This window comes from Anabrus simplex, chromosome 8 (assembly GCF_040414725.1).
Source record: "Anabrus simplex isolate iqAnaSimp1 chromosome 8, ASM4041472v1, whole genome shotgun sequence".
NCBI lineage: Eukaryota > Metazoa > Arthropoda > Insecta > Orthoptera > Tettigoniidae > Anabrus > Anabrus simplex.
The window spans coordinates 39,416,665-39,442,086 of NC_090272.1; the positions used below are offsets into that span (position 1 = coordinate 39,416,665).

Below are 25,422 nucleotides of genomic sequence, written 5' to 3' on the forward strand. Positions count from 1 at the left end.
TTTGTTTGACGTATTAACCTGGTCTGGTATATGAAGACAACATCCTCCAACCTGTAGTTACAGGATTTGCTGTCACTGCGGGTGAGGACGTTACACTAGCAATGCCCACCGAGCCTGAGTGGCCAGGATATTCTGCAGATTCTGCAGACATGAACTGTGTTGAGTGTGCATGGCGTGAAATGAAGAGAGCAATATCCTGCTGCTAATATTCGGCAACTGAATAAAGCTGCTATCCAAGAGTGCGATAATCTGACCGAAAACAAGTTGGATTCTTTGGTGCTGAGTGTGTTGTCATGTTCAAGCATGCCTTAGGACCCGAGGTGATCTACCACACAATGAACAATCATTTTGTGTTCAAACTCCCACATTACCAACTTTTGCTTTGTTGCATTTCTGTTGCTCTTGCATGCTGTTTCTCTTTGTATATACCCTTTCCATGTACATGCACACAACAAAATAAAAAGTACACTAAACCAGAAAATGCAAAACTCTTTTAGAGCAGTGATTGATAAAAAGTCAGTACTTTACAGGCAAAGCAATTGTTTTATTAACCATAAATTTGTATAAGAGTGACTTAGTTAGCCTCCATGCCTGACACAACAGTTAATGTATCCTCTTCTGGAGTCTCCTCTGCTACCTCCTTGTATGCCAGGGGATCGTACGAAACTGTTGTTGTTTGTGATGGCTCTCTCTCCCCTTCCAAGGTTCCAAATACTGCTCTTCCTTCTTCTTCTTCCTCATCCTCCTCACTCTCATATTCTTCATCTTCATCTTCCTCTTCACTCTCTTCTTCTCCTTCCGCTGGTTCTCTTTCTTCTCCTTCTATTGGTTCTCCTTCTATTGGTTCACCTTCTATTGGTTCACCTTCTTCTGGTTCTCCTTCTTCTGCTCTCACACTTGGAACTTCTTCTACTCCTAGTCCTTCCAGTTCTCCTTCTCCTTCACCTTCTTCTCCCTCTGCCACCACCAACTTCTTCTTCTTCTTTTTCTTTTTCTTCTTCTTCTTCTCCACTGTAGGTACTGCCTGCACTGCCATGGAAGCACGGGCAAAGGTTGATTCGGTGATCACCAGGAGATCGGGGAAGTCTTCTGGTGCTGGCTCTGCTCCTTCTAGGTACTGCGGGAAGAAATAGTTCTGATCCTTGGCGCCTACTTCAGTGGTCGGACTGATGTAGATTGGGTTCAGCAGACTCAGGGAGAGCAAGGCATCATCCTTGGTCACATTCACAACCACAACCAGCTTCTCAAGACTGTGAACAAACAGAGCATTCTTCAGTCTTCATCTCCGTAAGCCTCTCAGACCTACATTATTTTCACATGAATAAAGGATTTTGGGTACTGTATGATAAAAGAAAAAGTCTATATCAAGTAAAAGAATTTAGATATCTAGAAAGTCTGATCATATCTGGTGGAAAATATACAAGTAGTAAACACCTGAATTGCACACGCAAAGGAAGCTTTCTCAAAAGAGAACTATCTATTAACATCTACGAAAACGCTTTGTGAAAAGTTTTGTATGGAGTGTTCTAAAGTATGGCTCAGAAACATGGACCCTGAAAAATTCATAAGTACTGAAACTCAAGGCCTTTGAGATGTGATGCCAGCTTCGACTCAAAGAATACCTTGGACCGATGAAGGGTTAAAAATGAGAACTTTCTCAAAAGAGCAAATGAGGAGAATGCACTTTAGATGATATGAGTATGTTTTTTCATAGAGTATTCATTAATGGGTACCATAATTGGTACAGTATCAAAATAACTGAAGCACAAAACACCAAAGTATAAAAATGAAACACTTAGAAATCTAGGATTTATGTTGTCATTGAGGATGAAAGCAGTAAAGCATTGTCCATTTATTCATTGATTAGTGCAATGTTAAGATGTAGCTTGTCATAACAATTTGAATCTCACAGAAGGAATCGATGAAGAATTATTATTATTATTAGCGTATGGTAACGTACACAAAACAATACAAAGATTAAATATACATGAACAGTAAGCATAAACTATTATATACATAATTATAAGCTATACACATTATAACATTGAAAACAATCATGCAAGCCAAAGGGTTCAAAGAGTTAGATCTAAATTTTCTAGCCATTGTATGGCCTCAGCAGAAGCCACCACAAAGTCCTGGCTGGATCCAATGAATGTCCTTCCAATGCATTCGGTGACAATATCCATAGTCTGTTTAACTGCACCACAGTCACAGGCTGGGGAAGATCTCATACCCCATTTAAACATCATTGAACCACATCTCCCGTGGTTAGTACGGACTCTGTTGAGGGCTACCCATGTCTTGCGGGGCAAATCAAAGCCAGCTGGAAGATTCTTATAATTGAACAATGTCCGCCATTGAGTCGGAGCTACGCTGTTCCACTCTTGTTGCCAATCAGTTTTTGGATTGAAATCCCTCCTAACAAGTTCCTGTGCTGTTTGAATAGGAGGAGATCTTGATTTGAGGCGGCTGAATCTGACTTAGCATCTACATGGATGGGGAGATCAGGATTGGTTAATATATTGTTGTATTCTCTAAACAAGTTATTCAATCTTCTAATTCTAGGAGGTTCTATGTGGCTGAGCACTGGCAACCAGAAAAGAGGAGCAGATTTTACTGTGCCACTTATGGCACGCATTGTTTCATTCAGGACCGTGTCCATCTTTTAAGCATGAGAGCTGTTGATCCATACTGAAGAACAGTACTCAGCTGTGGAAAGCACCAGCGCCATAGCTGAAGTACGCAAAGTAGATGCAGTAGCTCCCCATGTGGAGCCAGCAAGTTTGTGAATGATGTTGTTGCGTGACCTTAATTTGGCTGCTAGGTTGGTTAGATGTTTCCTGTATGATAGCGTTTGGTCGAGAGCAACTCCAAGATATTTGGGGTTGGCATCATGAGGGAGAAGACTTCCATTAAGTGACACTTTCAAGGTGATATTCGCTTGCCGGTTATTTAAATGGAAGAACAGGTTTCCGTTTTACTAGGGCTTGGTTTCAAGCACCACATTTTGAAGTATGTGCACAAAACATCCAGGTCTGCATTTTAAGTTCTTTCTATCACATTAGCATCCACATGCTGACTAATTATTGCCAGATCATCGGCATAAGCAAACTGATGAGAGCTTGTGACAGGTATGCCTGCAATATACAGGTTAAACAGTAATGGAGAGAGAACGGATCCTTGAGGTAGACCATTGTTAAGTACCTTTATTTTGCTGTGATTTGTATGGATGAATTATAAAAACACATATGAACAGTGGAAAATAATACATCAATTAGAAAAATCTTATGTCAATTATCATTATGAACATTAAAACATTGTCCTTTCATTCAATGCTTCTTTATTCTTGTCTGGTGATATTATTGGTGCAATTGTAAAAAGTTTGTGGAGTAGAAGTGAGTGGTTCACTGGTGAGTAAAGAATTAGCCCGCCTGGTGGCCTTGATTGTCAAGGAATTGAAGTGTAAATGGTCTGACATCGTGGTCCCGTTGTTCGAAAAAATGTTTCCCAACAGAATGTTGGCTGGCACGGTAGGTGAGGTGGTGGTATACAATTTCTAATCACTAGATTGCGTGCCAAAAGCCTAGATTAAGTTACAACTCTGCAGTGATCATATGAAGTGAGGGCATATGATGCTGTTGATGGTGATTTGTCCATCAAGTGGTGCTATTCGATAGGAGTAGGTTATGTGCTGGCACCGGGTTTCACCCTCTCCCTTCCTACTATCATAATCACGTCTTTCATTTCATCTCATTAACTCCTCTGATAAGGTTGACATCAGGAAGGACATCCGGTCATAAAAACCTGCCACAGCAGATTCATCTCACCTCATATTCAACCACATAGAGAAATGGGACAACAGTTGGACAAACAAACAATCTGGTGAGTAAAGAATAAGATATTTACATACTTATTGACATGCATGTTACCCACCTACCTTAGAGTTGAGGAGAAGCAGAAGAAGAAGAAGAGGAAGAAGAAGAAGAAGAAGAAGAAGAAGAAGAAGAAGAAGAAGAAGAAGAAGAAGTTGAAAACAAGATACAAGATCAGTTTTCATCCTTTAAAAAAGTTGCCATTTATTTTCTATGTCTTTCACAATTTAATTTTTCTTTTTTCTTCTAAGATACACACTTTTTCAAGGACAAGTTGAGGTGTAAAATGTCAAGTGTTATGACTAAGCTACATGTTGTACAAAAGAAGAAAAAAAATATATACGAGGATTGGGGCAAAAGTCATGGCAACTATTTTTTTTCTTGAAGATACCAGTCCAGTTGGAATATGTGACATATATAGACGAAAGGACAAGGTGTTAACTACATGCATGGACAATGAATAGCACTGAAATATCGTAACACATTAACTTATTATGGTAGTATACAGGGCAATATGGCCTTCCCGATGCAAAAGAATGACAACACAGTACACATACAGTTGACATGACAAACCTGGCCCTAAAGACCCTCAAAGTAGTCCCCTGCTACTGACACCATATGCTGTCAACGATGTGGGAGGTGCTGAATACCATCTGCCTCAGCATTTGCCACACCATGTGTGAATCGGGTCACCTGTTGGCGCACAGCATTAGCAATGTCCTCTCATGTTGCAAACCGTCTACCACGTAGTGGTTCCTTAATCTTTCAAATGAGATCAAAGTCACAGGGCAAAATGTCGGCAGAGTATAGTGGGTGCTCCAATTCTTCCCATCCCCAGTGTTGCAGTAGCTGCCCTAAACACTCTGCTTTATGTGGTTTTGCATTGTCGTGCATGTTTATTGTACTGTCCACAAGATCCGGACGCTTCTCCTGAATGCCAAGTCGTACCTGTCGCACCAGGAAGTCTCTGTAGTGCTGTGCGGTCACTGTTCTGCCATGTGGAACAAAGTGGCAAACAATGACACTCCTGACATCATACGCGATGATCACCATCAATTTGACTGGGGAAGGATTCTAACGGACCTTCTGCCTCCTTGGTGATCCAGCATGTCACCACTCTGCGGACTGACATTTCAGTTCTGGTTTGTATGCCCTGGCCCAAAATTCATTGATGGCGATTATTCGTTACAAGAATTGATCGCCGTCCTGTTGCGAGCGTGCAAGGTGGTCGAAGCATATTGCATAGCGCATCCACCTTGGACTTCCGTCAGTGCATGCGGTACCCACCGCGATGTGATTTTGTGCGGTTGCAGCTCATTACGCAATACCCTGTGGATTGTGCGTTTCTCAATGCCACTTGCCCTCTCTAACTCCAGTAGCGTCCATTGTCTGTCTTCATCCAGGAGTTGCTCGAAGACGACACGTGCAACGTCGGTCCGCACACTGACAGGTCGTCCCAAACGTCGCTCATCACTGGTTGAAACACATCCTTGCTGAAACTTTCCTACCCACTGTGCTACTGTACGGTATGGTAGGGCATTATTCCCAAGGGCTTCCACTAATTCACTGTGACATTCCATCGCATTTCTTCCTCGGAGAACGGCTATTTTGACGTAAGTGCGCTGCTCAGCACGGATTACTTCCATCTTGCATGACACTCACCAACTGACTGATTTCACAGCCCTCGCTGCGCTACTACCAGCTATTACAGAGCCATCTGTTGTTCTGCATACATACTATCCCTGCAGAACAGCCACACGACACATATGTTTGTGATCCGTTCATATATCTACAAGAAAAATAATAGTTGCCATGACTATTGCCCTAATCCTCGTATATATTGTACCCAAAATGCCGGTACAGCAATTCCAAGTTAAAGTTAAAAAGTATTTCTGTGCATGATTACATGCCAGCTCTTGGTTCAGGCTAACGTAGGCCTCGCCACTCCTGGGCAAGGTTGAAACACGTCATCTGGGATCACTTGATGTTATATCCCATTTTATATCTGCTATAATAATTGTAATCTGAGAAAACAGACAACGGCAACTTATGTACCTCTATAAGATCTATGAAATCTTCTAATTTGATGAAAACAGGATCATTATGGAAGTTACTGAGGAGGCAAGAAACCGATGCAGTTGGCATCCCATGTCTCGCTGACTGCAACTCACCACTGGCCCTGATTCACTCCAATTATCCAGTTGATGATCCACAGCTCTACTATGCTGGTCAGCTGTGGAACTTGATACAAATTTCTACATTGAAACTCTGTGTGTCTTAGGAAAATTTCTACGTGATTGTATTACGGACTTCAATGCAACAGTGTTTCGGATTTAATTATCGTCTTTGCTGAAAATAAAACTTTAACGTTCTTTGACACAACATATCATTTTGCGATACTGTGAGTGAACATGTAAATACAATCTTCAAGTGGAATAGACTTAACTCACTGTCCATTCCAATAATACTCAATAAACATTTAACTTGAAGTAACGTTAAAGCAAATAACTCATTAGGACATACAGTAGTTATTAATAAGTCCTTTGTGTGTCACAAATTCTGACAAAGTATTTTCTGCCTGGTAATTTGTATAGAAAACAGCAGTGTTCTTGCATGTTGATGAACTCTTATACATTTTTAAATACTTAATAATTTTCAAGTTTAATTATTTTCTGGCATGACAAATGGTTGTGGGTTGGCTACTAAATGACATTCAAACGTGATTTATTTGTCATCTGAATGTTCATCTCCAGTGATGTCCGTGAAATTTAATTTTCCTTTTTGCAAATTCAACTTAAAATTCGTTTAACAAACTCAACAATTCTTTAGTTCTTGTTATGTTTGGGACTTCTACTTTCTATCTCGCGAGTGAGTATAAGCCCTCACTAAGCACATCGAGAACGTCAAGAACATCCGTTGAGGGAACCTCTACAGATACATGTACCAGGGAGATGACTGCAGGACGTGGTTCCATGGTGCTGACACAAGCTCAATAGTGAGGACGGCCGGAGTCGTGTTTAGATGGGGAGGACTTCATCAGCGGACCGTGGAGAAACCAAGGGACCAGAACTCCACACTTGTACCAAGATGATATAAATCTGAACTTGAGAATAAAGCCAGAACTTTTAAAGTAAATTACCTATATTTTCTGAACCAAGATCCTCTCTCTGTATCCACTCCAATAATGTACGATACATGTCCTGCATAAAATCTCATGCTCTTCAAGCTAGCGCCTAAGTACGGGAATTTCCTAGAAATATATATAACTGTGTGTGTGTATATATATATGTCAAGATCAATCTGTTCTATTTCATTTAAATATGTCAATTTACCCACAATTTTTAAGTAAGATCCATTTTTCAATAAAAAACAAAACTGATAAGATATTATCAAAAATATTTTCATTTCACTCATCACATGATAAGTTATTTTTCTACATACCTTCCTCCTCTGTTTAAACATTTATCATAGCATTCTAATAATTTGTTTATGCCCACGTAATGAAACTTAAGTCACATGTGAAGACAACCAATCTTTAACTGTTGTTTTCACTTCTTCATCAATGTCATACCGCTAACCAGTGTGAAACCCCTTCAGGTGGTGGAACAGGTGGTAATCACTTGGTACAAGGTCTGGGCTGTATGTAAGATTCTCCTCTGGGAAGGTATTTTGGAAGGGTGAGAAGAGTGGGTGGTCAATGAAGGTGGATGCCAGTAAGTGGCTGGAAAAGTTGAACCTCTCTTTGCTGGGATTTATAATCAGTTCACACACATCCTTCACTGCAGTGTTCATCTTCTTTTCCCTTTGCTGTCTTCTTCCACAACAATGCTGTCAATACTGTCCCTTACTTTCGATATTTCAGTTTCAAAGGAGCTTACTCCACATTGCACGGGTACAGGGTTAGCAGAACGCTTTTGCGGTCGGTTGCATAGAATGTCCATGAGAGGCATAATCCTGTAAAAGAACTCTGTTTTATTTTCAAGTGCTTGTTTCATAATAGCCGTTTGTATGCTTGTGTCTTTAATTTTCTTCGAGCATTCCCGTATGGCTTCCTTATGCTCATGCAATGTAAGAACATACCTTGATTTTAAGTTCCATACTGAGCAAGTGGCTGCGCGGTTTGGGTCATGTAGTTATCAGCTTGAGTTTGGGAGGTAGTGGGTTCGAGCCCCACCTGTCGGCATCCCTGAAAATGGTTTTCACACCAGGCAAATCTGTACCTTAATTAAGGCCATGATCACTCCCTTCCCACTCCTAGCCCCTTCCTATCCCATCATCGCCATAAGACATTTCTGTGTGAGTGTGACTTAAAGCAAATTGTCAAAATAATAATAATTTCATCTCATAACTGAGCTCTGCGGAACTCTTCTGCCCACAGCCACATCAAGAATGGCCTCTCTCTGAGGAGGAAAATGAGAAAAAAATGTTGGTATCTCCTCAATAGTGGCAAAGAACATTCACACTTCTTTGTTGTGGCTAGCAGCCTGGGTCAGAATTAAATTTCATTGATGGGCATAACAATGCACAAAATATGCAAATGGGTAGTCTTGCCCTACAATTGTTTGTATTCGAGAGTGTCAGCCTCCTAACACTGCCACCATCGTAACTTTGGGATACTACCTTTTCTTTGTTTTCTCCAACTACTTCAGTGAGGACCCCTTTTACACAATCGGCTAATGAACAGGCATCATTTCCTGTTGGGTTTAAGAAAGTCGAGAACTTTTCAACAGGCTTCCCATTACGTAATACATAGTGAAGTACAATGACTAACTGACACTTTGATCACACATCCACTGTTTCGTCTGCTACAAGGGAGATGAAGTCTGTAGCAGCTACCTTCAGCTAAAATATTCTCACATATATTCCAGAATGTAATATTGAATGTCCTTTGACATACCCTTGAAGACTGTAGCACCGTTCAGATGATCCCTAGCCAGAGTATCCAATGCTGAAGTAAAATTAACTAGTCCTCGGAATATCCCTGGATGTTTCAAGTTGAGTGTTTCATCATAACCGCTCAAAGCAAGTTAAAATTCACCACAAAACTTCACGCAGTCGATGATCTTCGAGAGCACGTATCTATTTTTTCTGACACTATCATTATGTCTCTCAATATTTCTTCTGAAAGTGGTACTTAGCTGCTGCCTGATATCTGCATTTCCAGAACTGAAAGATCCAATATGCACTCTCATATGTAAGAGATGCTTCGTTGTTCTTGATCTTTTGTGTTAAATGCCTGGGATCTGATAACCATGTTTTTGTGCAACCTGTGTCCTTATGCTTAGCCAAAAGCAAGTACGGTAAACAGAAAAACCTATTAATGGTATTGCAACCACATATCCAAGTATTCCTCTCATAAATCTCCTTCTTCTTTATCTGTTTAGGCCAACGGCCGTAGCCGTGTTGAAACACCGGATCCCGTGAGATCTCCGAAGTTAAACAACATCAGGAGTTGGATGGGTTGCCACGCGCTGTTGGTTGGGGGTAAGGGAATGGAGGAGCGGAAAGGAACTGGCCACCCTACCGCATGTAAAACTCCGGCTCAGGAATACGTCTGCGGAGGTTCGGACCTGCCTTCGGGCAGAATAACCCTTACCTACCTTTATCTGTTTACCCTCAAGGGTTGGTTTTCCCCTCAGATTCAGCACCTCTACCACCTCAAGGGCAGTGTCCTGGAGCGCGAGACATTGGGTCGGGGATACAACTAGGGTGGAGGACCAGTACCTTGCCTCGGCAGCTTCACCTGCTATACTGAACAGGAGCCTTGTGAGGGGGTGGGAAGATTGGAAGGGATAAACAAGGAAGTGGGAAGGAAGCGGCTGTGGCCTTAAGTTATGTACCATCCCGGCATTTGCCTGGAGAAGTGGGAAACCATGGAAAACCACTTCCAGGACGGCTGAGGTGGGAGTCGAACCCACCTCTATTCAGTTGACCTCCCGAGGCTGAGTAGACCCCGTTCCAGCCCTTGTACCACTTTTTAAATTTCGTGGCAGAGCCAGGAATTGAACCTGGGCCTCCGGGGGTGGCAGCTAATCATACTAACCACCACACCACAGAGGCAGAAATTATTATTATTATTATTATTATTATTATTATTATTATTATTATTATTATTATTATTATTATTATTATTATTATTATTATTGTAAATTTGTGGCTTAAATCATCATCATCATCATCTTCTTTCAGGGTAGCGGGAGCCTCCCAGACTCATTTTGGTTTTGGCCGGGGGTTTAAGAACGGATGCTCTTCCTGACGCCACGTGATTCTAGAGATGAAAATCTCGACCGGGATTCGAATCTCGGCCTCTTGAGTGGGAAGCCTGCATCTAAGCCACTGAGCTAATCACGCCCCCCAGATCTGGTTAATTGTTGATGTGCATGTCATGGAAGGAACAATCTTCTTTGGTTACAATAAGCAAAGGATATCCCAGAGTTTTAAAGCAAGTCTATCCATCCGTAAGCGTGTTAATGGGGAAATACCAAAAAGAGAAAGAAAGAAAATGAAGAGGAATCCAGCAGGGAAGTGCCTTGTGGGTTTATCATTGTCATAGATTGGATCATAAGATCTATTAAAGAACATTGCAAAGAGCTGATCATGGTAATATTTGCAGATGATGTTCTGTTTTGGAGAGGAAATGAAGCAGAAGTATAGGAGAAACAAAGTCTTTGGAATGGCAAATTTAAATAATACGGTCTAGCTGTTGAAATGACTATCAACAGGAAAGGCTCAGATTCAAACATTTTTCTGGAGGGAAGTCTGTTACAATCTGTTTCTATTAACTTCAAATACCTTGGAAGTTCAAAGGATAACACAATAAAACAAGAAATACTTAATGGGACTTTAAAAGCTTCTCAATTTTATTTTCAAGTGAGAAATCTACTCTGGGATGATAAAATACCCTAAACAGCAAAACTGACCACGTTTCATACCTACTTGATTACAATTCTCACCTATGGATTTGAAAGATGTACCCTAAATAACAAGGCTAATATTAAAATTCAGTGAACAGAAATGATATTCATCAGAACAATGAACCAAAAGACCAGGAAAGACATGAAGCAACAGGAAGGAGGTTGGCATCAAATACCTGTTATCAAGCTTTAATAAGACTCAGGCTTCAGTGGTTTGGGCATGTTATGAGGATGGACAGGAAAAGTACAGTAAGAAATTACTTTTACAGAGAAGTGAAAGGATAAAGATCAGTAGGCAGGCCAAAGAATCATTGGGTAGATAACAGTGGAGGTCAGAAAGAGGAATATCAAATGGAAGGACATAGAGGAACTGAAACTATACTTTGAGAGGAAGAAGTGGAGGTGCTTGTTCATCACAACTGGGAAACTGGAGCTGGAAAATGATGATGAAGAAGAAAGCTGGGGAAGTACAGGAAAAGGGATGAGGAAAAAAAAGATAGATGAATACAGGTGCAAAGAGACTAGAAACACAGGACAAAGACAAAAGGAGGAAAGGAAACCAGTGATGAACTAGAAACAAGCTCGTCAAGGGCTGAGAAGAAATTAGGATTGATGAGGAGTGAGCCTATCTATTTGAAGATGTGGAGACTGTCCTTGTCCTTTTGTGTTTCTCTCTGTTTCTCCCTCTTGTCACAATGACCTGTCATTGTGTCTTCCCTGCTGTTTGTTCCTTTCGATGTCCCTATCTTTCTATGGTTGTCTTAATTTGCACATTTTTGTTCCTTTCCATTTCCAGGTACAATGGTGGGAAGAGCACAAGAAAAATGTAATCGCCCTGAATTACAGTTATCTGAGAAATATTTTAATCATTTACAATTACAAATTACTTCTTAAACAAGTGATCAGTAAATTTATGATTACAATATTACAATTACTTTGCAGCAAACTCATTGCACATGTTACTTCACTGCATTTAGAATGGCTCAAAATCCAAGCTGCACGTTGACGTGGATTTACCAGCCAACCGTAAACTGCTATAAAGACAAATATTACCTAGACAACATCTCCGTCCTTGGACTCACGATTGGAGCTTGAGTCGCAATCCCTAAATTCCTTGTACAGCTATGGGATTGTCTCGGTTGCAACGGGATATATGACTTCACAACATTACTATCACCGCAAAGCAAGGTTCAATAAGCATACTCCGCAATCATCTGTACAACATTTGAATAACCATACACCATGTCCGTTCAGAGGACATCAAGAAAAGAACGAATGTAACAGACATCCTAGAGAGAGTAGCAAGACTAAAATGGCAGTGGGTAGGACATGTAGCTCGACAAGACTACAACAGGTGGACCTCTAGGATTGTTCACTGGAAACCATGGGAACACAAGAGAGGCATTGGAAGACCCCAGAAGACCGAGCTCGATAGCTGCAGTTGCTTAAGTGCAGCCAGTATCCAGTATTCGGGAGATAGTAGGTTCGAACCCCACTGTCGGCAGCCCTGAAAATGGTTTTTCCGTGGTTTCCCATTTTCACACCAGGCAAATGCTGGGGCTGCACCTTAATTAAGGCCATGGCTGCTTCCTTCCCACTCCTAGCCCTTTCCTGTCCCATCGTCACCACAAGACCTATCTGTGTCGGTGCGACGTAAAGCAACTGTTGTTGTTTGAGTCATCAGTCGATAGACTGGTTTGATGCAGCTCTCCATGTCACCCTATCATGTGCTAAACTTTTCATTTCTACGTAACTATTGCATCCTACATCTGCACTAATCTGCTTGTCATATTCATACCTTGGTCTACCCCTACCGTTCTTACCACCTACACTTCCTTCAAAAACCAACTGAACAAGTCCTGGGTGTCTTAAGATGTGTCCTATCATTCTATCTCTTCTTCTCGTCAAATTTAGCCAAATCGATCTCTTCTCACCAATTCGATTCAGTATTTCTTCATTCGTGATTCGATCTATCCATCTCACCTTCAGCATTCTTCTGTATCACCACATTTCAAAAGCTTCTATTCTCTTTCTTTCTGAGCTAGTTATCGTCCATGTTTCACTTCCATACAATGCCACGCTCCACACGAAAGTCTTCAAAAACATCTTCTAATTCCTATATCAATGTTTGAAGTGAGCAAATTTCTTTTCTTAAGAAAGCTCTTCCTTGCTTTTGCTAGTCTGCATTTTATGACCTCCTTACTTCTGCCATCGTTAGTTATTTTACTACCCAAGCAATATTCATCTACTTCCTTTAAGACTTCATTTCCTAATCTAATATTTCCTACATCACCTGCCTTCGTTCGACTGCACTCCATTACTTTTGTTTTGGACTTATTTATTTTCATCTTGTACTCCTTACCCAAGACTTCATCCATACCATTCAGCAATTTCTCGAGATCTTCTGCAGTCTCAGATAAAATAACATTATCATTGGCAAATCTCAAGGTTTTAATTTCCTCTCCTTGGACTGTGATTCCCTTTCCAAATTTCTCTTTGATTTCCTTTACTGCCTGTTCTATGTAAACATTGAAAAGGAGAGGGGACAAACTGCAGCCTTGCCTCACTCCTTTCAGGATTGCTGCTTCTTTTTCAAAGCCCTCGATTCTTATCACTGCAGATTGATTTTTATACAGATTGTAGATAATTCTTCGTTCTCGGTATCTGATCCCAGCCATCTTCAGAATCATAAATAGCTTGGTCCAATCAACATTATCGAATGCCTTTTCTAGATCTACGAATGCCATGTACGTGGGCTTGTCCTTCTTGATTCGATCCTCTAAGATCAGACGTAAAGTCAGGATTGCTTCACGTGTTCCTACATTTCTTCTGAAGCCAAATTGATCTTCTCCCAACTCAGCTTCAACTTGTTTTTCCATTCTTCTGTAAATAATACGTGTTAAAATTTTGCAGGCATGAGATACTAAACTAATAGTGCGGTAGTTTTCACACCTGTCAGCACGGGCTTTCTTGGGAATAGGTATAACAACATTCTGCCGAAAATCGGATGGGACTTCTCCTGTCTTATACATCTTGCACACTAAATGGAATAACCGTGCCATGCTGGTTTCTCCTAAGGCAGTCAGTAATTCAGAGGGAATGTCATCAATTCCAGGTGCCTTGTTGCTATTTAGGTCACTCACAGCTTTGTCAAACTCTGACCTCAAAACTGAGTCTCCCATTTCATCAGCATCAACAGCCTCTTCATGTTCCAGAACCAAATTATCTACATCTTTACCTTGATACAACTGTTGGATATGCTCCTGCCATCTTTCTGCTTTGTCTTCTTTCCCTAGAAGTGGCTTTCCATCTGAGCTCTTAATATTCATACACCTAGATTTTCTTTCTCCAAAGGTTTCCTTAATTTTCCTGTATGCAGCATCCACCTTTCCCAGGACCATACAGCCTTCAACATCCTTGCACTTCTCCTTCAGCCATTCTTCCTTAGCTACTTTGCATTTTCTATCCACTTGATTCTTTAATCGCCTGTATTCTTTTCTGCCCTCTTCATTTCTAGCATTCTTGTATTTTAGTCGTTCATCAATCAGGTCTAGTATCTCCTGAGTTATCCACTGACTCTTAGTTGATCTTTTCTTCCTTCCTAACATTTCTTCAGCAGCCCTACTGACTTCATTTTTCATGACTCTCCACTCTTCCTCTATAGTGTTTCCTTCAGCCTTTTCATTTAGTCCTTATGCAACATGTTCCTTGAAACAATCCCTCACACTCTTTTCTTTCAACTTGTCTAGATCCCATCTTTTTGCATTCTTTCCTTTCTTCAATTTTTTCAACTTCAGATGGCATTTCATGACCAACAAGTTGTGGTCAGAGTCCACGTCTGCTCCTGGGAAAGTTTTGCAATCCAACACCTGGTTTCTGAATCTCTGCCTAATCATAATGAAGTCTATTTGATACCTTCCAGTGTCTCCAGGTCTCGTCCACGTATACAGCCGTCGTTTATGGTGTTTGAACCAAGTATTGGCAAGGACTAAATTATGATCAGTGCAGAATTCAACCAGCCGACTTCCTCTTTCGTTCCTTTGTCCCAATCCAAATTCTCCTACTGTACTACCTTCTCTTCCTTGGCCTACCACTGCATTCCAGTCTCCCATCACAATTAGATTCTCATCACCTTTTACATATTGTATTACATCTTCTATCTCCTCATATATTCTTTCAATTTTTTTGTCATCCGCAGAACTAGTAGGCATATAGACCTGCACTATTGTGGTGGGCATTGGTTTGGTGTCTATCTTGACAACAATAATTCTTTCACTATGCTGGTCGTAGTAGCTTACCTGCTGCCCTATCTTCTTATTCATTATTAAACCAACTCCTGCATTTCCCCTGTTTGATTTTATGTTGATAATTCGGTAGTCGCCTGACCAAAAATCTTGTTCTTCCTGCCAACGTACTTCACTTATACCAACTACATCTGACTTTAGCCTATCCATCTCCCTTTTCAGATTCTCTAACCTACCACAAAGATTCAAACTTCTAACATTCCACGCTCCGACTCGCAGAATGTCAGTATCCATCTTCCTGATGATCGCCCCCTCTCATGTAGTCCCCACCCGGAGATCCGAATGGGGGACTAGTTTACCTCCGGAATATTTTACCCGGGAGGAAGCCATCATCAGTACATCATTCATACAGAGAGAGCTGCATGTCCTCGGGAGGTATTTACGGCTGTAGTTTCCCGTTGCTTTCAGCCGTGTAGCAGTATCAACACAGCTAAGCCATGTAACAAGGCCGTATCAGTCAATCAAAGCAACTAGAAAAAAAAAAAAATACAAAAAAAAAATCCAGAAGAGATGGCTCGATGACATAAAGCTGTTGGCTGGAACACGCTGGTTCCAAGTGGGTCAAGACCAAAGACGATGGAAGGATATGGAAGAGGCCTGTATCCAGCAGTGGATTGAAATATGCTAGAAAAGAAGAAGAAGATGCTGCATTCCAAATTTATTCCTGAGCCTTGTGATGGGCACACTAGCAAACTAACCAATAACTTAGAAGATAGAGTACTGTGTCCTTGTGGCAGCCTCCTCATGGGGGAAGTTGTATTAATGAATTAATCAATAAGGAAATCAACAACATTTTTTCTCACATGTGGTCAGAAAAATACGAAAGTTTGCAAGGAAAAGATATTACTTCATTTTGTGTGTATTTGAAGCATAGAGACGTAAAGTGGCAATCACCACCAGGTGGGAACTCTCGAAATGACCTTGTCCCATCATTTTTATTTTAGGCCATTTACTTTGCAAATAAATTAATTGTTTGTTAAATTTCTCATTGCTAAGCCTTAGTGTCTTGCGGGGGAAAGTACATTTTTGCATTTTACTGAAAAGATGCCCTACATGGGCACTTGAAGGAATTCCTGCATTGGGAAAATACGATGTCTTTGGAAGTACTAGATAGGTAAGAAAGAACTGGTGAAGCTACTGGGAAGTGAAAAAGTAATCTTCATCGATCTCCATATGATGTATATCAATTACTAAAATGTAACTGTTATAACTTTATTTTGCAAGTAAATTACAACAAAAAATTACATTTTGTAAAAAGTAACAATTGAAAGTAAAAATTAAGTTACTAAGAATGTAATAGTTAAAATTAATCTGATTACTTCTCAACTCTGAAGTGGTATATTTTCAGCCATGTTTACAAGCTGTTATTCTTTTATTCTGGAACTCTCAACATGTCCTAACAGATGGCACCGTTTATCAACAGCAGATCCAGGGAAGTCTATAAACATGTCTTAGGTGGTTAAAAGTCGGATGTGTTGTAGGTTTTGATGACCAATGGTTTTTTCCTTTCTTCCTCCTTTCCCATTATCCAGCTCCTGCCGAGTTGGAGCCTTCTCCACCTTTCTCTCTTTCCATCATTTTGTTCCAGTCCAGGTTTCTTCTTCTTGCACTCCTCTTTATTGAATTCATCCACCTTGTTCTACGTCTCCTCTTGCTCTGTTTCCCTCCGAACTTCATCTCCATCATCTGTTTTGGTATTCTTTTCTCCTCCATCCTCTTTACATGTTCAGACCATCTTAGTTTACTCCTGTCAATTCTCTCATTTATGTTTCCCGTTCCAACCTTCCTTTCAAAATATTCCTGCCATCTTTGTAAAACTTTGTTTCCATCATTTAACAACCTACCATCTTCTGATTTAATCATCTTTACTTGATATATGTCATAGTGAAAGATCACCAAATTTGGTGCATGAAACCCTGAAAAACTCATGTTAACTCTCAGTAGATGTCAACTTATCTTGCTAAGTCTTCCCTCTATCTACTGTACCAGGAAATACATGTATTTTGTGCTTGAAAAGCATAAGACGGATGCAAGGCTTGTACGGTATGCTGTCTTGGAGCAGGTGCAGAGAATGAGAGGTTTGAACGTGAAGAAATAATGTTCATAATCCTTTTGAACTGTTCTTTTATTGAAAGGAAAGAAGCTGGAGTAATTGAGTGTAAGATTCCCTCATACAGTTGAATGTGGAGTCAGCATCGAACCCTGGTCCCCCTTGTCCAGATCAGGAAAAAGCTGCCAGAACCATGAAAACCACGGACTACTCCCTCCTTGGCTGATCTTGAAGGTCCAGAAGTTATAGAATTTTACAGATGTTCTAGAATGTCTTGTAGTTCACGTACAGGTTGCACTCACTCGAGTCAACAAGGTGAGCACACGTATGAGTCACTCATACTTGTACTATGGCTGGGCAATAAGGTGCACTTTGTGATTTATGTTCATAGTCCCATGAACGGATTAAAAGAAATGCCTTAAATGTTTGTAGAGATTGAGGATGCAACAGATTGTAGAGCATTACAGTAATATTATGCACAAGCATTCCGAGAGTTTATTCATGATGGAACACTGCTGTTACCAAAGAAAAATTATTTATAGGTTTTTGAAGCACATACTTCGACTGTCTGCTTGGACTTAACATGTATTATGCATGAAGTTAGTCCCATTCATGATGTTTCAGTGCAAAAGTAATACAAAGTTATTTTAATTGAATATTATCACTGTCCGAGTACTACACAGTTCACAAAATAAAGAACACAAAGACAATTATAACATAATTCAGTTTGTGGAAAGAATAAATTAAAGTTATTTCATATGGAGACAATCCTTGCACTGTGTGGTGCAAAATGTTTACAGGACCAGTGTTCCTGGTTCACTACCTATTTGAAAAATATTTTTCTCTCCCTGGTCAGTGTTAGAGTTATCATAGAAGTCAGCATACTGTATGCTGCTGCCTTTGCCTTTGTTACACCTCTCTTAGCTTGCTTCTTTGTCACATTATACTCTCTCATAGCCTCTTTGTCTTCGAAATCTCATTTCTTCTTTGCTTTCCTCTCTTCTTTTATACATTTCTGGACCTCTTTGCACAACCACCATGTCTCATTGTCTTCTCCCCCCGTTTTCTGCCCATGTACACTATGTTCCACCTCTCAGGTAGTTTCTGCTATTTCTTACCATCCATTCCTGGCAGTCATCAGTATATACATATTTGAACATATTGTTTCAGCCCCTTAGATAACACTTTTAAGCCTTGCAGTACTCTTTCATCTTGATGGAAAATGCAGTTCTTTGCTCTTTGGTTCTTTTTCCACCAGGTTGTCTTCTCACACTTTCCAGAAGATCCTTCAACCTGCATATACAGGTCTTCAATTTCTTTCTTTCTGGAACCAGCTGCCATGGAGTGGTACATTTTCAAATCACGAGAAGATCAAGAATTCTTTGCGATGTTCTGTATTAGGCATTCGAGAGAAATGAGAATTTGAGTTATCCTCAGCTGTCAAGTACCTTTGAGTTCAACTTGATCACTCACTCACATTTAAAGAGCACTGCCATTCTGTCAACATGAACTTTAGAGGAGGGAACAGCTTGCACAGGATGTTAACGGGATCTGCTTGTAGAGCACGTGCAGCTTTGGCACTCTCTTTCTCTGCGACTGAGTGTGTATAGGCCAAATCTGTGCACTCCAAGAAAGTGGATACTGCCTTGAATGAAACATGTTACCCAAGAGCAACTAACATCAAGTTTATGACGGCTGAAAATAACCACAAGCACAGTTTTCTTGACATCACATTTCTAAGAAGAAAATTGAAAATTTATAGAAGGTTCTGTAATTGTTTTAGTGAAAGTGTTTACAATGTTTACAGTTAATGTTTATGTCTAATGATGCATGTTCCATCTTTCCAGACATGTAAAGTATGACACTGTGGGATGCTCTGATTTATTGGACGGTGGAGGAGTCTCGGAGGCGAGGGCAGCCAGCATTGAGATGAATAAACTCCATCAAATCCAGGAACGTGTCACTGAAGGATCTGACGTATACGGTTGAAGACCAAAACATCCATGCGGTCGCCAGGAGTCGACGTCGATCATGATGATCATCAAATGCTCAAAATGTGCAATTCTGGAGTACTGAGAACCTGTACGTTGCACAGAGTCTCCTTTTATAACTCAGCAAAGTAGGTGGATGGTGGATAATTACGTCTGTATTTTTTGATGACTCTGTGAATTCAGATATCCATGTGAAAACAATTTTGCATCCACTTTTTAATGAACTGACGCAGGAAGAAGAGAATGATGGATATTTTCCAACAGGACAGTGTCACAGCCCATACCGCTCTTAATTCTATAAACACTTTACCTCCAGTGTTTGATGACCGGTTTATGGTCCTTTACATCAGCCGACCCAACTGTGATTATTATCTTTGGGGAACCCTAATGGGCAAAGTTTACCAAAATAATCTCCTTGCAACAGAGGAACTAAAGATCAAAATAACACATCCAATACAATCTATTACCAAAGTGGAATTATAGAAAGTGGTAAATAAATTGTTTAAATGATCTGAGGCATGTCTTACCATGGAATGAGGTCACTTTGAACAGTATGTGAAGTAAATGATTCATAATAAGCCTGTATACAAGTACAATACTTTTAATAATATTTAAATTTGTGGCATTATTTTATTCTCTACTTCTGAAATGTCCTGATTTGGCAGTAGCAAGAGAACATACACCTCATGGTAAAGTTTGAGGTTCACTTGTAATATAGTTTCCTTGTTTCATCACCTGTCATCTGGAGTCAGTCAGCAGGAGAATGATTTGAAGTTTCCTAAAAAACATGAGAGTACTGTACTCTGGCTTGTGGTGGTATTTGGCCTGCCATGAGATCAATTTGGAATGGTAAGATGATGATGATGATGATGATGATGATGATGATGATGATGATTATTATTATTATTATTATTATTATTATTATTATTATTATTATTATTATTATTATTATTATTAATGAAGAAACTCGGGACATTTTCAACCCCGAGTGCGGATCTGCAAACCATTAAACAAATTGTGGATACACTATTCCTAGACCATCCAGAGAGGATTGACTGTGATGATGAAAAAGAACTGGATGATATACCCCTCTTCACAGTAGAAGAGCTGAATAGAGCTATTAACTCTCTTAGAAACAAGAAAACTCCAGGACCAGATGGTATACCTACAGAAGTGCTAAAGATAATATCAGAACTATGTCCAGAACTGTTGCTGAATATGTGCAATCATTGCCTGCAAATGGGTGTTTTTAGTCCCTGATGGAAAATGGCTCGTTTGGTTCTGATCAGCAAAGGAAAACTTGGTGGTTATTTAGACCTTTATGTATGCTGGACACAGCTGGAAAAGGCCTGGAGAAACTTCTGCAGCCCAGAATCCTCTCAGCAGTTCAACTAACAGGGGATCTATCTGTTCGCCAACATGGATTTCGGAGAGGACACTCGACGCTAGATGCAGTGTGGGAGGTGGTGAATACAGCAGAAAGGGCACAAATGGGCAACCATCATTCCCGTAAATTGACACTTCTTGTGACCCTGGATGTGAAGAATGCCTTCAATTCGGCAAGATGGAGCAACATGTTGGTAGCTCTTGAAGAAACTTTCAAGCTACCACAATATCTTATGCGCATAATGAGAGATTACTTCAAAGATCGCACTCTGTTGTATGATACGGAAGATGGACAAAAGACAAAATGTCTGACGGCTGGTGCAGCGCAGGGATCGATCCTTGGTTTTGGAACATAATGTATGATGGCTTCTTACGTTTGGAGATGCCAGAGGATACGAAGCTTGTGGGCTACACCGATGATGTGGCCGCCTTGATGGTAGCTCGTAACGTTGAAATGGCTCAAATCAAACTGAACCAGGTGATGCGGCGCATAAAAGAATGGATGATGAGCCACAGTCTAACATTAGCCGATCACAAAACGGAGATAGTTCTTCTGACGAGGAAAAGGATCGAAACTCTTGTACCAATGACTGTTGGAGAGTTAGTGATTGAAATATCGGTGAGCATAAAATATCTAGGAGTGACACTTGACTCCAAGCTCACATTCTCGAATCATATTCAGAGAGCGACAGACAAGGCAGTAAAATACTTGACTGCACTTAGCAAACTAATGGGAAATATTAAAGGTCCGAAATCCAGTAAACGACATCTTCTCATGTCGACGGTTCAGTCAGTGCTCCTATATGGCTTTGAAATCTGGGCTGAATCCTTAAGATTTGCTTGGTATCAGAGGAGGATAGCTGCCGTACAACGGAGAGTGGTTTTACGCATTGCATGTGCATACCACACAGTTTCCGAACCTGCAATCCTCACGGTGGCAGCAATAGCCCCAATAGACCTACTTGCATTGGAGCAACATGAAATCTGGCGTACCCAAGGAGAGCTGGGAAAGAAATGTACAAAGAAGTGTGCCTTCAGTCAATGGCAACTCAGACGGGAAAGTGACCCTCGAGGCAAATGGACAAAGCGACTGATACCTCGCTTGGATATCTGGGTTGAAAGGGCCCATGGTGAAGTAAATTACTACCTCACGCAGCTTCTAACAGGACATGGATATTTCCGGAAATTCCTGCATAAAGTGGGCAGAGCGAGTGACGCAGCATGCATATGTTGTGATGACATTGATGACGTATTTCATACCTTTTTTGTATGCGGCCATTGGATGATTCAGAGAAGATGTGTGGAAACTGAACTAGGAGAATTGACAACAGATAATATTATTTCAGTGATGCTGCAAAACCAGGAATCCTGGGATCACATGGCAGTGCATGTGGAGGACGTCCTTCATCAGAAGAAGAAGGATTGGGAAGCATACGAACGTTCGTAAAGGAGAAATGAAGAAAGAAGACGTCTGAAAGACAAAGCACGATATCACCCTGAAGTAATGTGAGAGCGGTTCCGGGGTGATGACACACATTGTGGGAAAAGGGTGTGTGGTTTTTAGTGGGTAAGAATTCCACACACTTGTGGAGTGTGGACCCTTCACAAGTGTCTTTTGAAGATTTTCCATAATCCCTCAATAAAAAAATATTATTAATATTATTATTGTTATTATTATTATTATTATTATTATTATTATTATTATTATTATTATTATTATTCCTTCTTCGTTATGCCCAACTAAGGAGCGCGATTGAACTTATTTAGCTGATGTCATTGCCTTTTTCTTTTCCCAAAATCTCTTCATCTTCTCGCTGTGGCTTTTCTTGCGATCATCTGACCAGGTTTTGTTGGTGGTGGTGCTTGGATGATGTTTAAAGTGGTGATTGTTGATTAATTTTCTGAACTTAGATCCATCTAACACAGTGTCAACTGTAATGCCTATTTCCTGAAGATATTTTCCAACTTTGAGCAGCCAATTGTTTTTTACTTTCATTGATAGGGCAAAGTTCAGAATTCTTTTGGTCGATCTCTGATTACTTATTCTGAGAATATGTCCATAAAATTTCAAACGTCTTTTCCTAAATGTGTCTGAGATTTGCTCTGAATGTTGGTACAGGTCATGAGATTTCCTTATCATCCAAATTCCCCCTGTACAGACTGGTCCAAAAATTTTCCTTAAGATTTTTCTTTCTTGCTTTTCTACGTCTTTCGTCACTGATCTGCCCCCAATGATCAGTGTACAGCACTATATGTGGATTAAGCCTAGTTTTATGGTTGGATAACTTTCATGCATGTTTCTGTGATGGTTTGTAGAGTGATGTGATGTAAATGAAGATGTGTTTTAGCCCCTGAGCTAGAGGTTGGCCACTACACAGGCCATTCAGTCAAGCAGCTTGAACTCACCCAGATAAAACGGGAAGGTTATGATAGTCGTCGAGCGACCCTGCGACTTGATGCATGCGGTTGACATCAGTGTAGTCAAAGAAGCCCAGTTCGATGAGTTGCTCTTCACACTCTGTGAGAACATCTGCTATGTCATCCACCACTGATGCTGGGAACACCAAGGTCATCACTGGTGGAGGTGGTAACGGTTCTGGTTCCACAAACTGATCTGTGTAATCGGGGAAGAGCAACTGAATGGCCTCAGCTTTACCCCTCCAAGTGTTTGGTGTCCACAAACCAGGTACGTCCTTAGATCTGGCAAACTGGGCAGCAAGGCTGAAACAAAGACACGGTTACTGACATAGACTTGGAGGAACTGATCCTTCTTAATATTCTGTTAATCCACACAAACTTATCTAAAAATGTCAGCACTAACTTATCAGTGCCATTCAAAAAGCTATTAGTTCTACAGATACAGTTTGACCAAAACAAGGTTATGTTTCAAAACACACTGGGGCTCAAATTTATATGACAGAATTTCTCTGAATATAAGCATGTACTTGAGCCCTAAATTATAGTAAAATACAATTAAGAACTACAATGTAAAATATAATGTAAAAGAAGCAGCAATCCAGAAAGGAGCAAGGCAAGGCTACAGTTTGTCCCCCTCCTTATCAATGTTTATATAGAACAGGCACTAAAGGAAATCAAAGAGGAATTTGGAAAGGGAATCACAATCCAAGGAGAGGAAATCAAAACCCTGAGATTTGCCGATGATATTCTTATTTTATCTGAGATTGCAGAAGATCTTGAAAAGTTGCTGAATGGTATGGACGGAGTCTTGGGTAAAGAGTGCAAGATCAAGATCAAGATGATGATGATGATGATGATGATGATTATTATTATTATTATTATTATTATTATTATTATTATTATTATTATTATTATTATTATTATTATTATTATTAGCATATGATGTGTACATGACAATCAAAATATACAAACATAATACAAAATATACAAATATATAAGTTGCTGACAGCATCAGGACTTCACTTTTATATTTTAATGTCCAAATTTTTTATCCATATAATCACTTCTGGTGTTACTTCAAAAAAATTCCTCTACAGAGCCATGAAATGCACATAGGGGGCACTCTAGAACTATGTGCTTGATAGACTGCACTTGAGCACCACAGTCACAGCAGGGAGAATCTACCCATCCCCACAGATGTAAGGCTGTGCCAGTCCTACCAACACAACATCGGATCCTGTTCAGGGTTGACCAAACAGCACAGGGCAAACTAAAGCCAGCCAGTTTCATGCTGGGGTCAGAGATATCACATAAGCCACTGGGAGATGACATCCTCCACTCTTCTCTCCAGGCATTCCTGGGATTGAACCGAGGACATGACAGGTCCAAAGCTGTCTTCCACGCTGGTTTTCTTGATTTCAGCCTACTTGCAGTGTGCTGCTTTATATTCTGATGTATAGGAAGGGCCTCATTCTTCACTATTCTGCACCATAAGCTAGTAAGTGCTTGTTTTCTCCTTATATGAGGGGGAGAGATATTGCAATGGACAGGTAACCATTGCACTGGAGTTGAGTACAGCGTGTCGGATACAATATGCATAGCCTGGCGAAGTTGGATATCAATTAGATTGCAGTGAGAGCTATTTAACCATATTCCGGCACAATACTCAGCTGTAGAATACACCATAGCCAGGGCAGTAGTTCGCAAAGTATTGGCGTCAGCTCCCCATGAAGTTCCAGCTAACTTGCTCAGCAGGTTATTCTGGGTCTTAAGTTTGGCGGCTATTTTCTATATGACTTTGATATGTCAGTGATCTGTCTAAAGTTACACCTAGGTATTTTGGTGTACTATTGTATTTCAAAAGTTGATTCCTGAACCATATCTTGGGTTGATAAGTAGCCTCTAGGTTGTTGAGATGGAATGCGGCTAGTTCCGTCTTTGAAAGTCTTGGCTGAAGTCTCCACTTCCTAAAGTATTCATCCATCACCTGTAGATCTTCAGACAGTATATCCTCAGCCTCCTTGAAAGTAGATCTCTGTACTGTTAGGTTTATATCATCGGCATAAATGAATTTCCGAGCTGTAGTTTCTGGGATATCATGGATATACAAATTGAACAATATAGAGGCTAAGACTGAAACCTGCGGTAAGCCGTTATTCAATTTGTGAAATCTACTCCTGGAATTTCCAGAGAATACCTGGAATAATCGATTACTCAATACATTATCAATGAGAGTAATCACCTTAAGACAAGGTACAATCTTGATGAGCTTCAGGAGGAGACCTCTCTCCAGACAGTATCATAGGCTGCTGACAGATCAAGGAAGACAGAAACATTTTAAAATTTCTTCTCAAAACCAATCTCCAGATATGATGTTAAGGCAAGGACTTGGTCACTACAGTCTCACTTGGGGTGGAACCCAGCTTGCTCTATTGGGATCAGGTGTTCAATTGCAGGAGCTATCCTGTTCAGAATTAGCCTTTCCAT

General features: G+C 40.4%; 1 protein-coding gene across 1 annotated transcript; it reads right to left on the minus strand.

The window, feature by feature from the left end:
- Nucleotides 1-365: 365 nt before the first annotated feature.
- LOC136879103 (uncharacterized) lies at nucleotides 366-25,422 on the minus strand. Its single transcript, XM_068229045.1, has 3 exons — nucleotides 25,343-25,422; nucleotides 22,924-23,238; nucleotides 366-1,250 (listed from the first exon to the last, which is right to left on the minus strand). Exons 1-3 carry the CDS (start codon nucleotides 25,420-25,422, stop codon nucleotides 575-577), a joined length of 1,071 nt encoding a protein of 356 aa, XP_068085146.1. The 3' UTR covers nucleotides 366-574.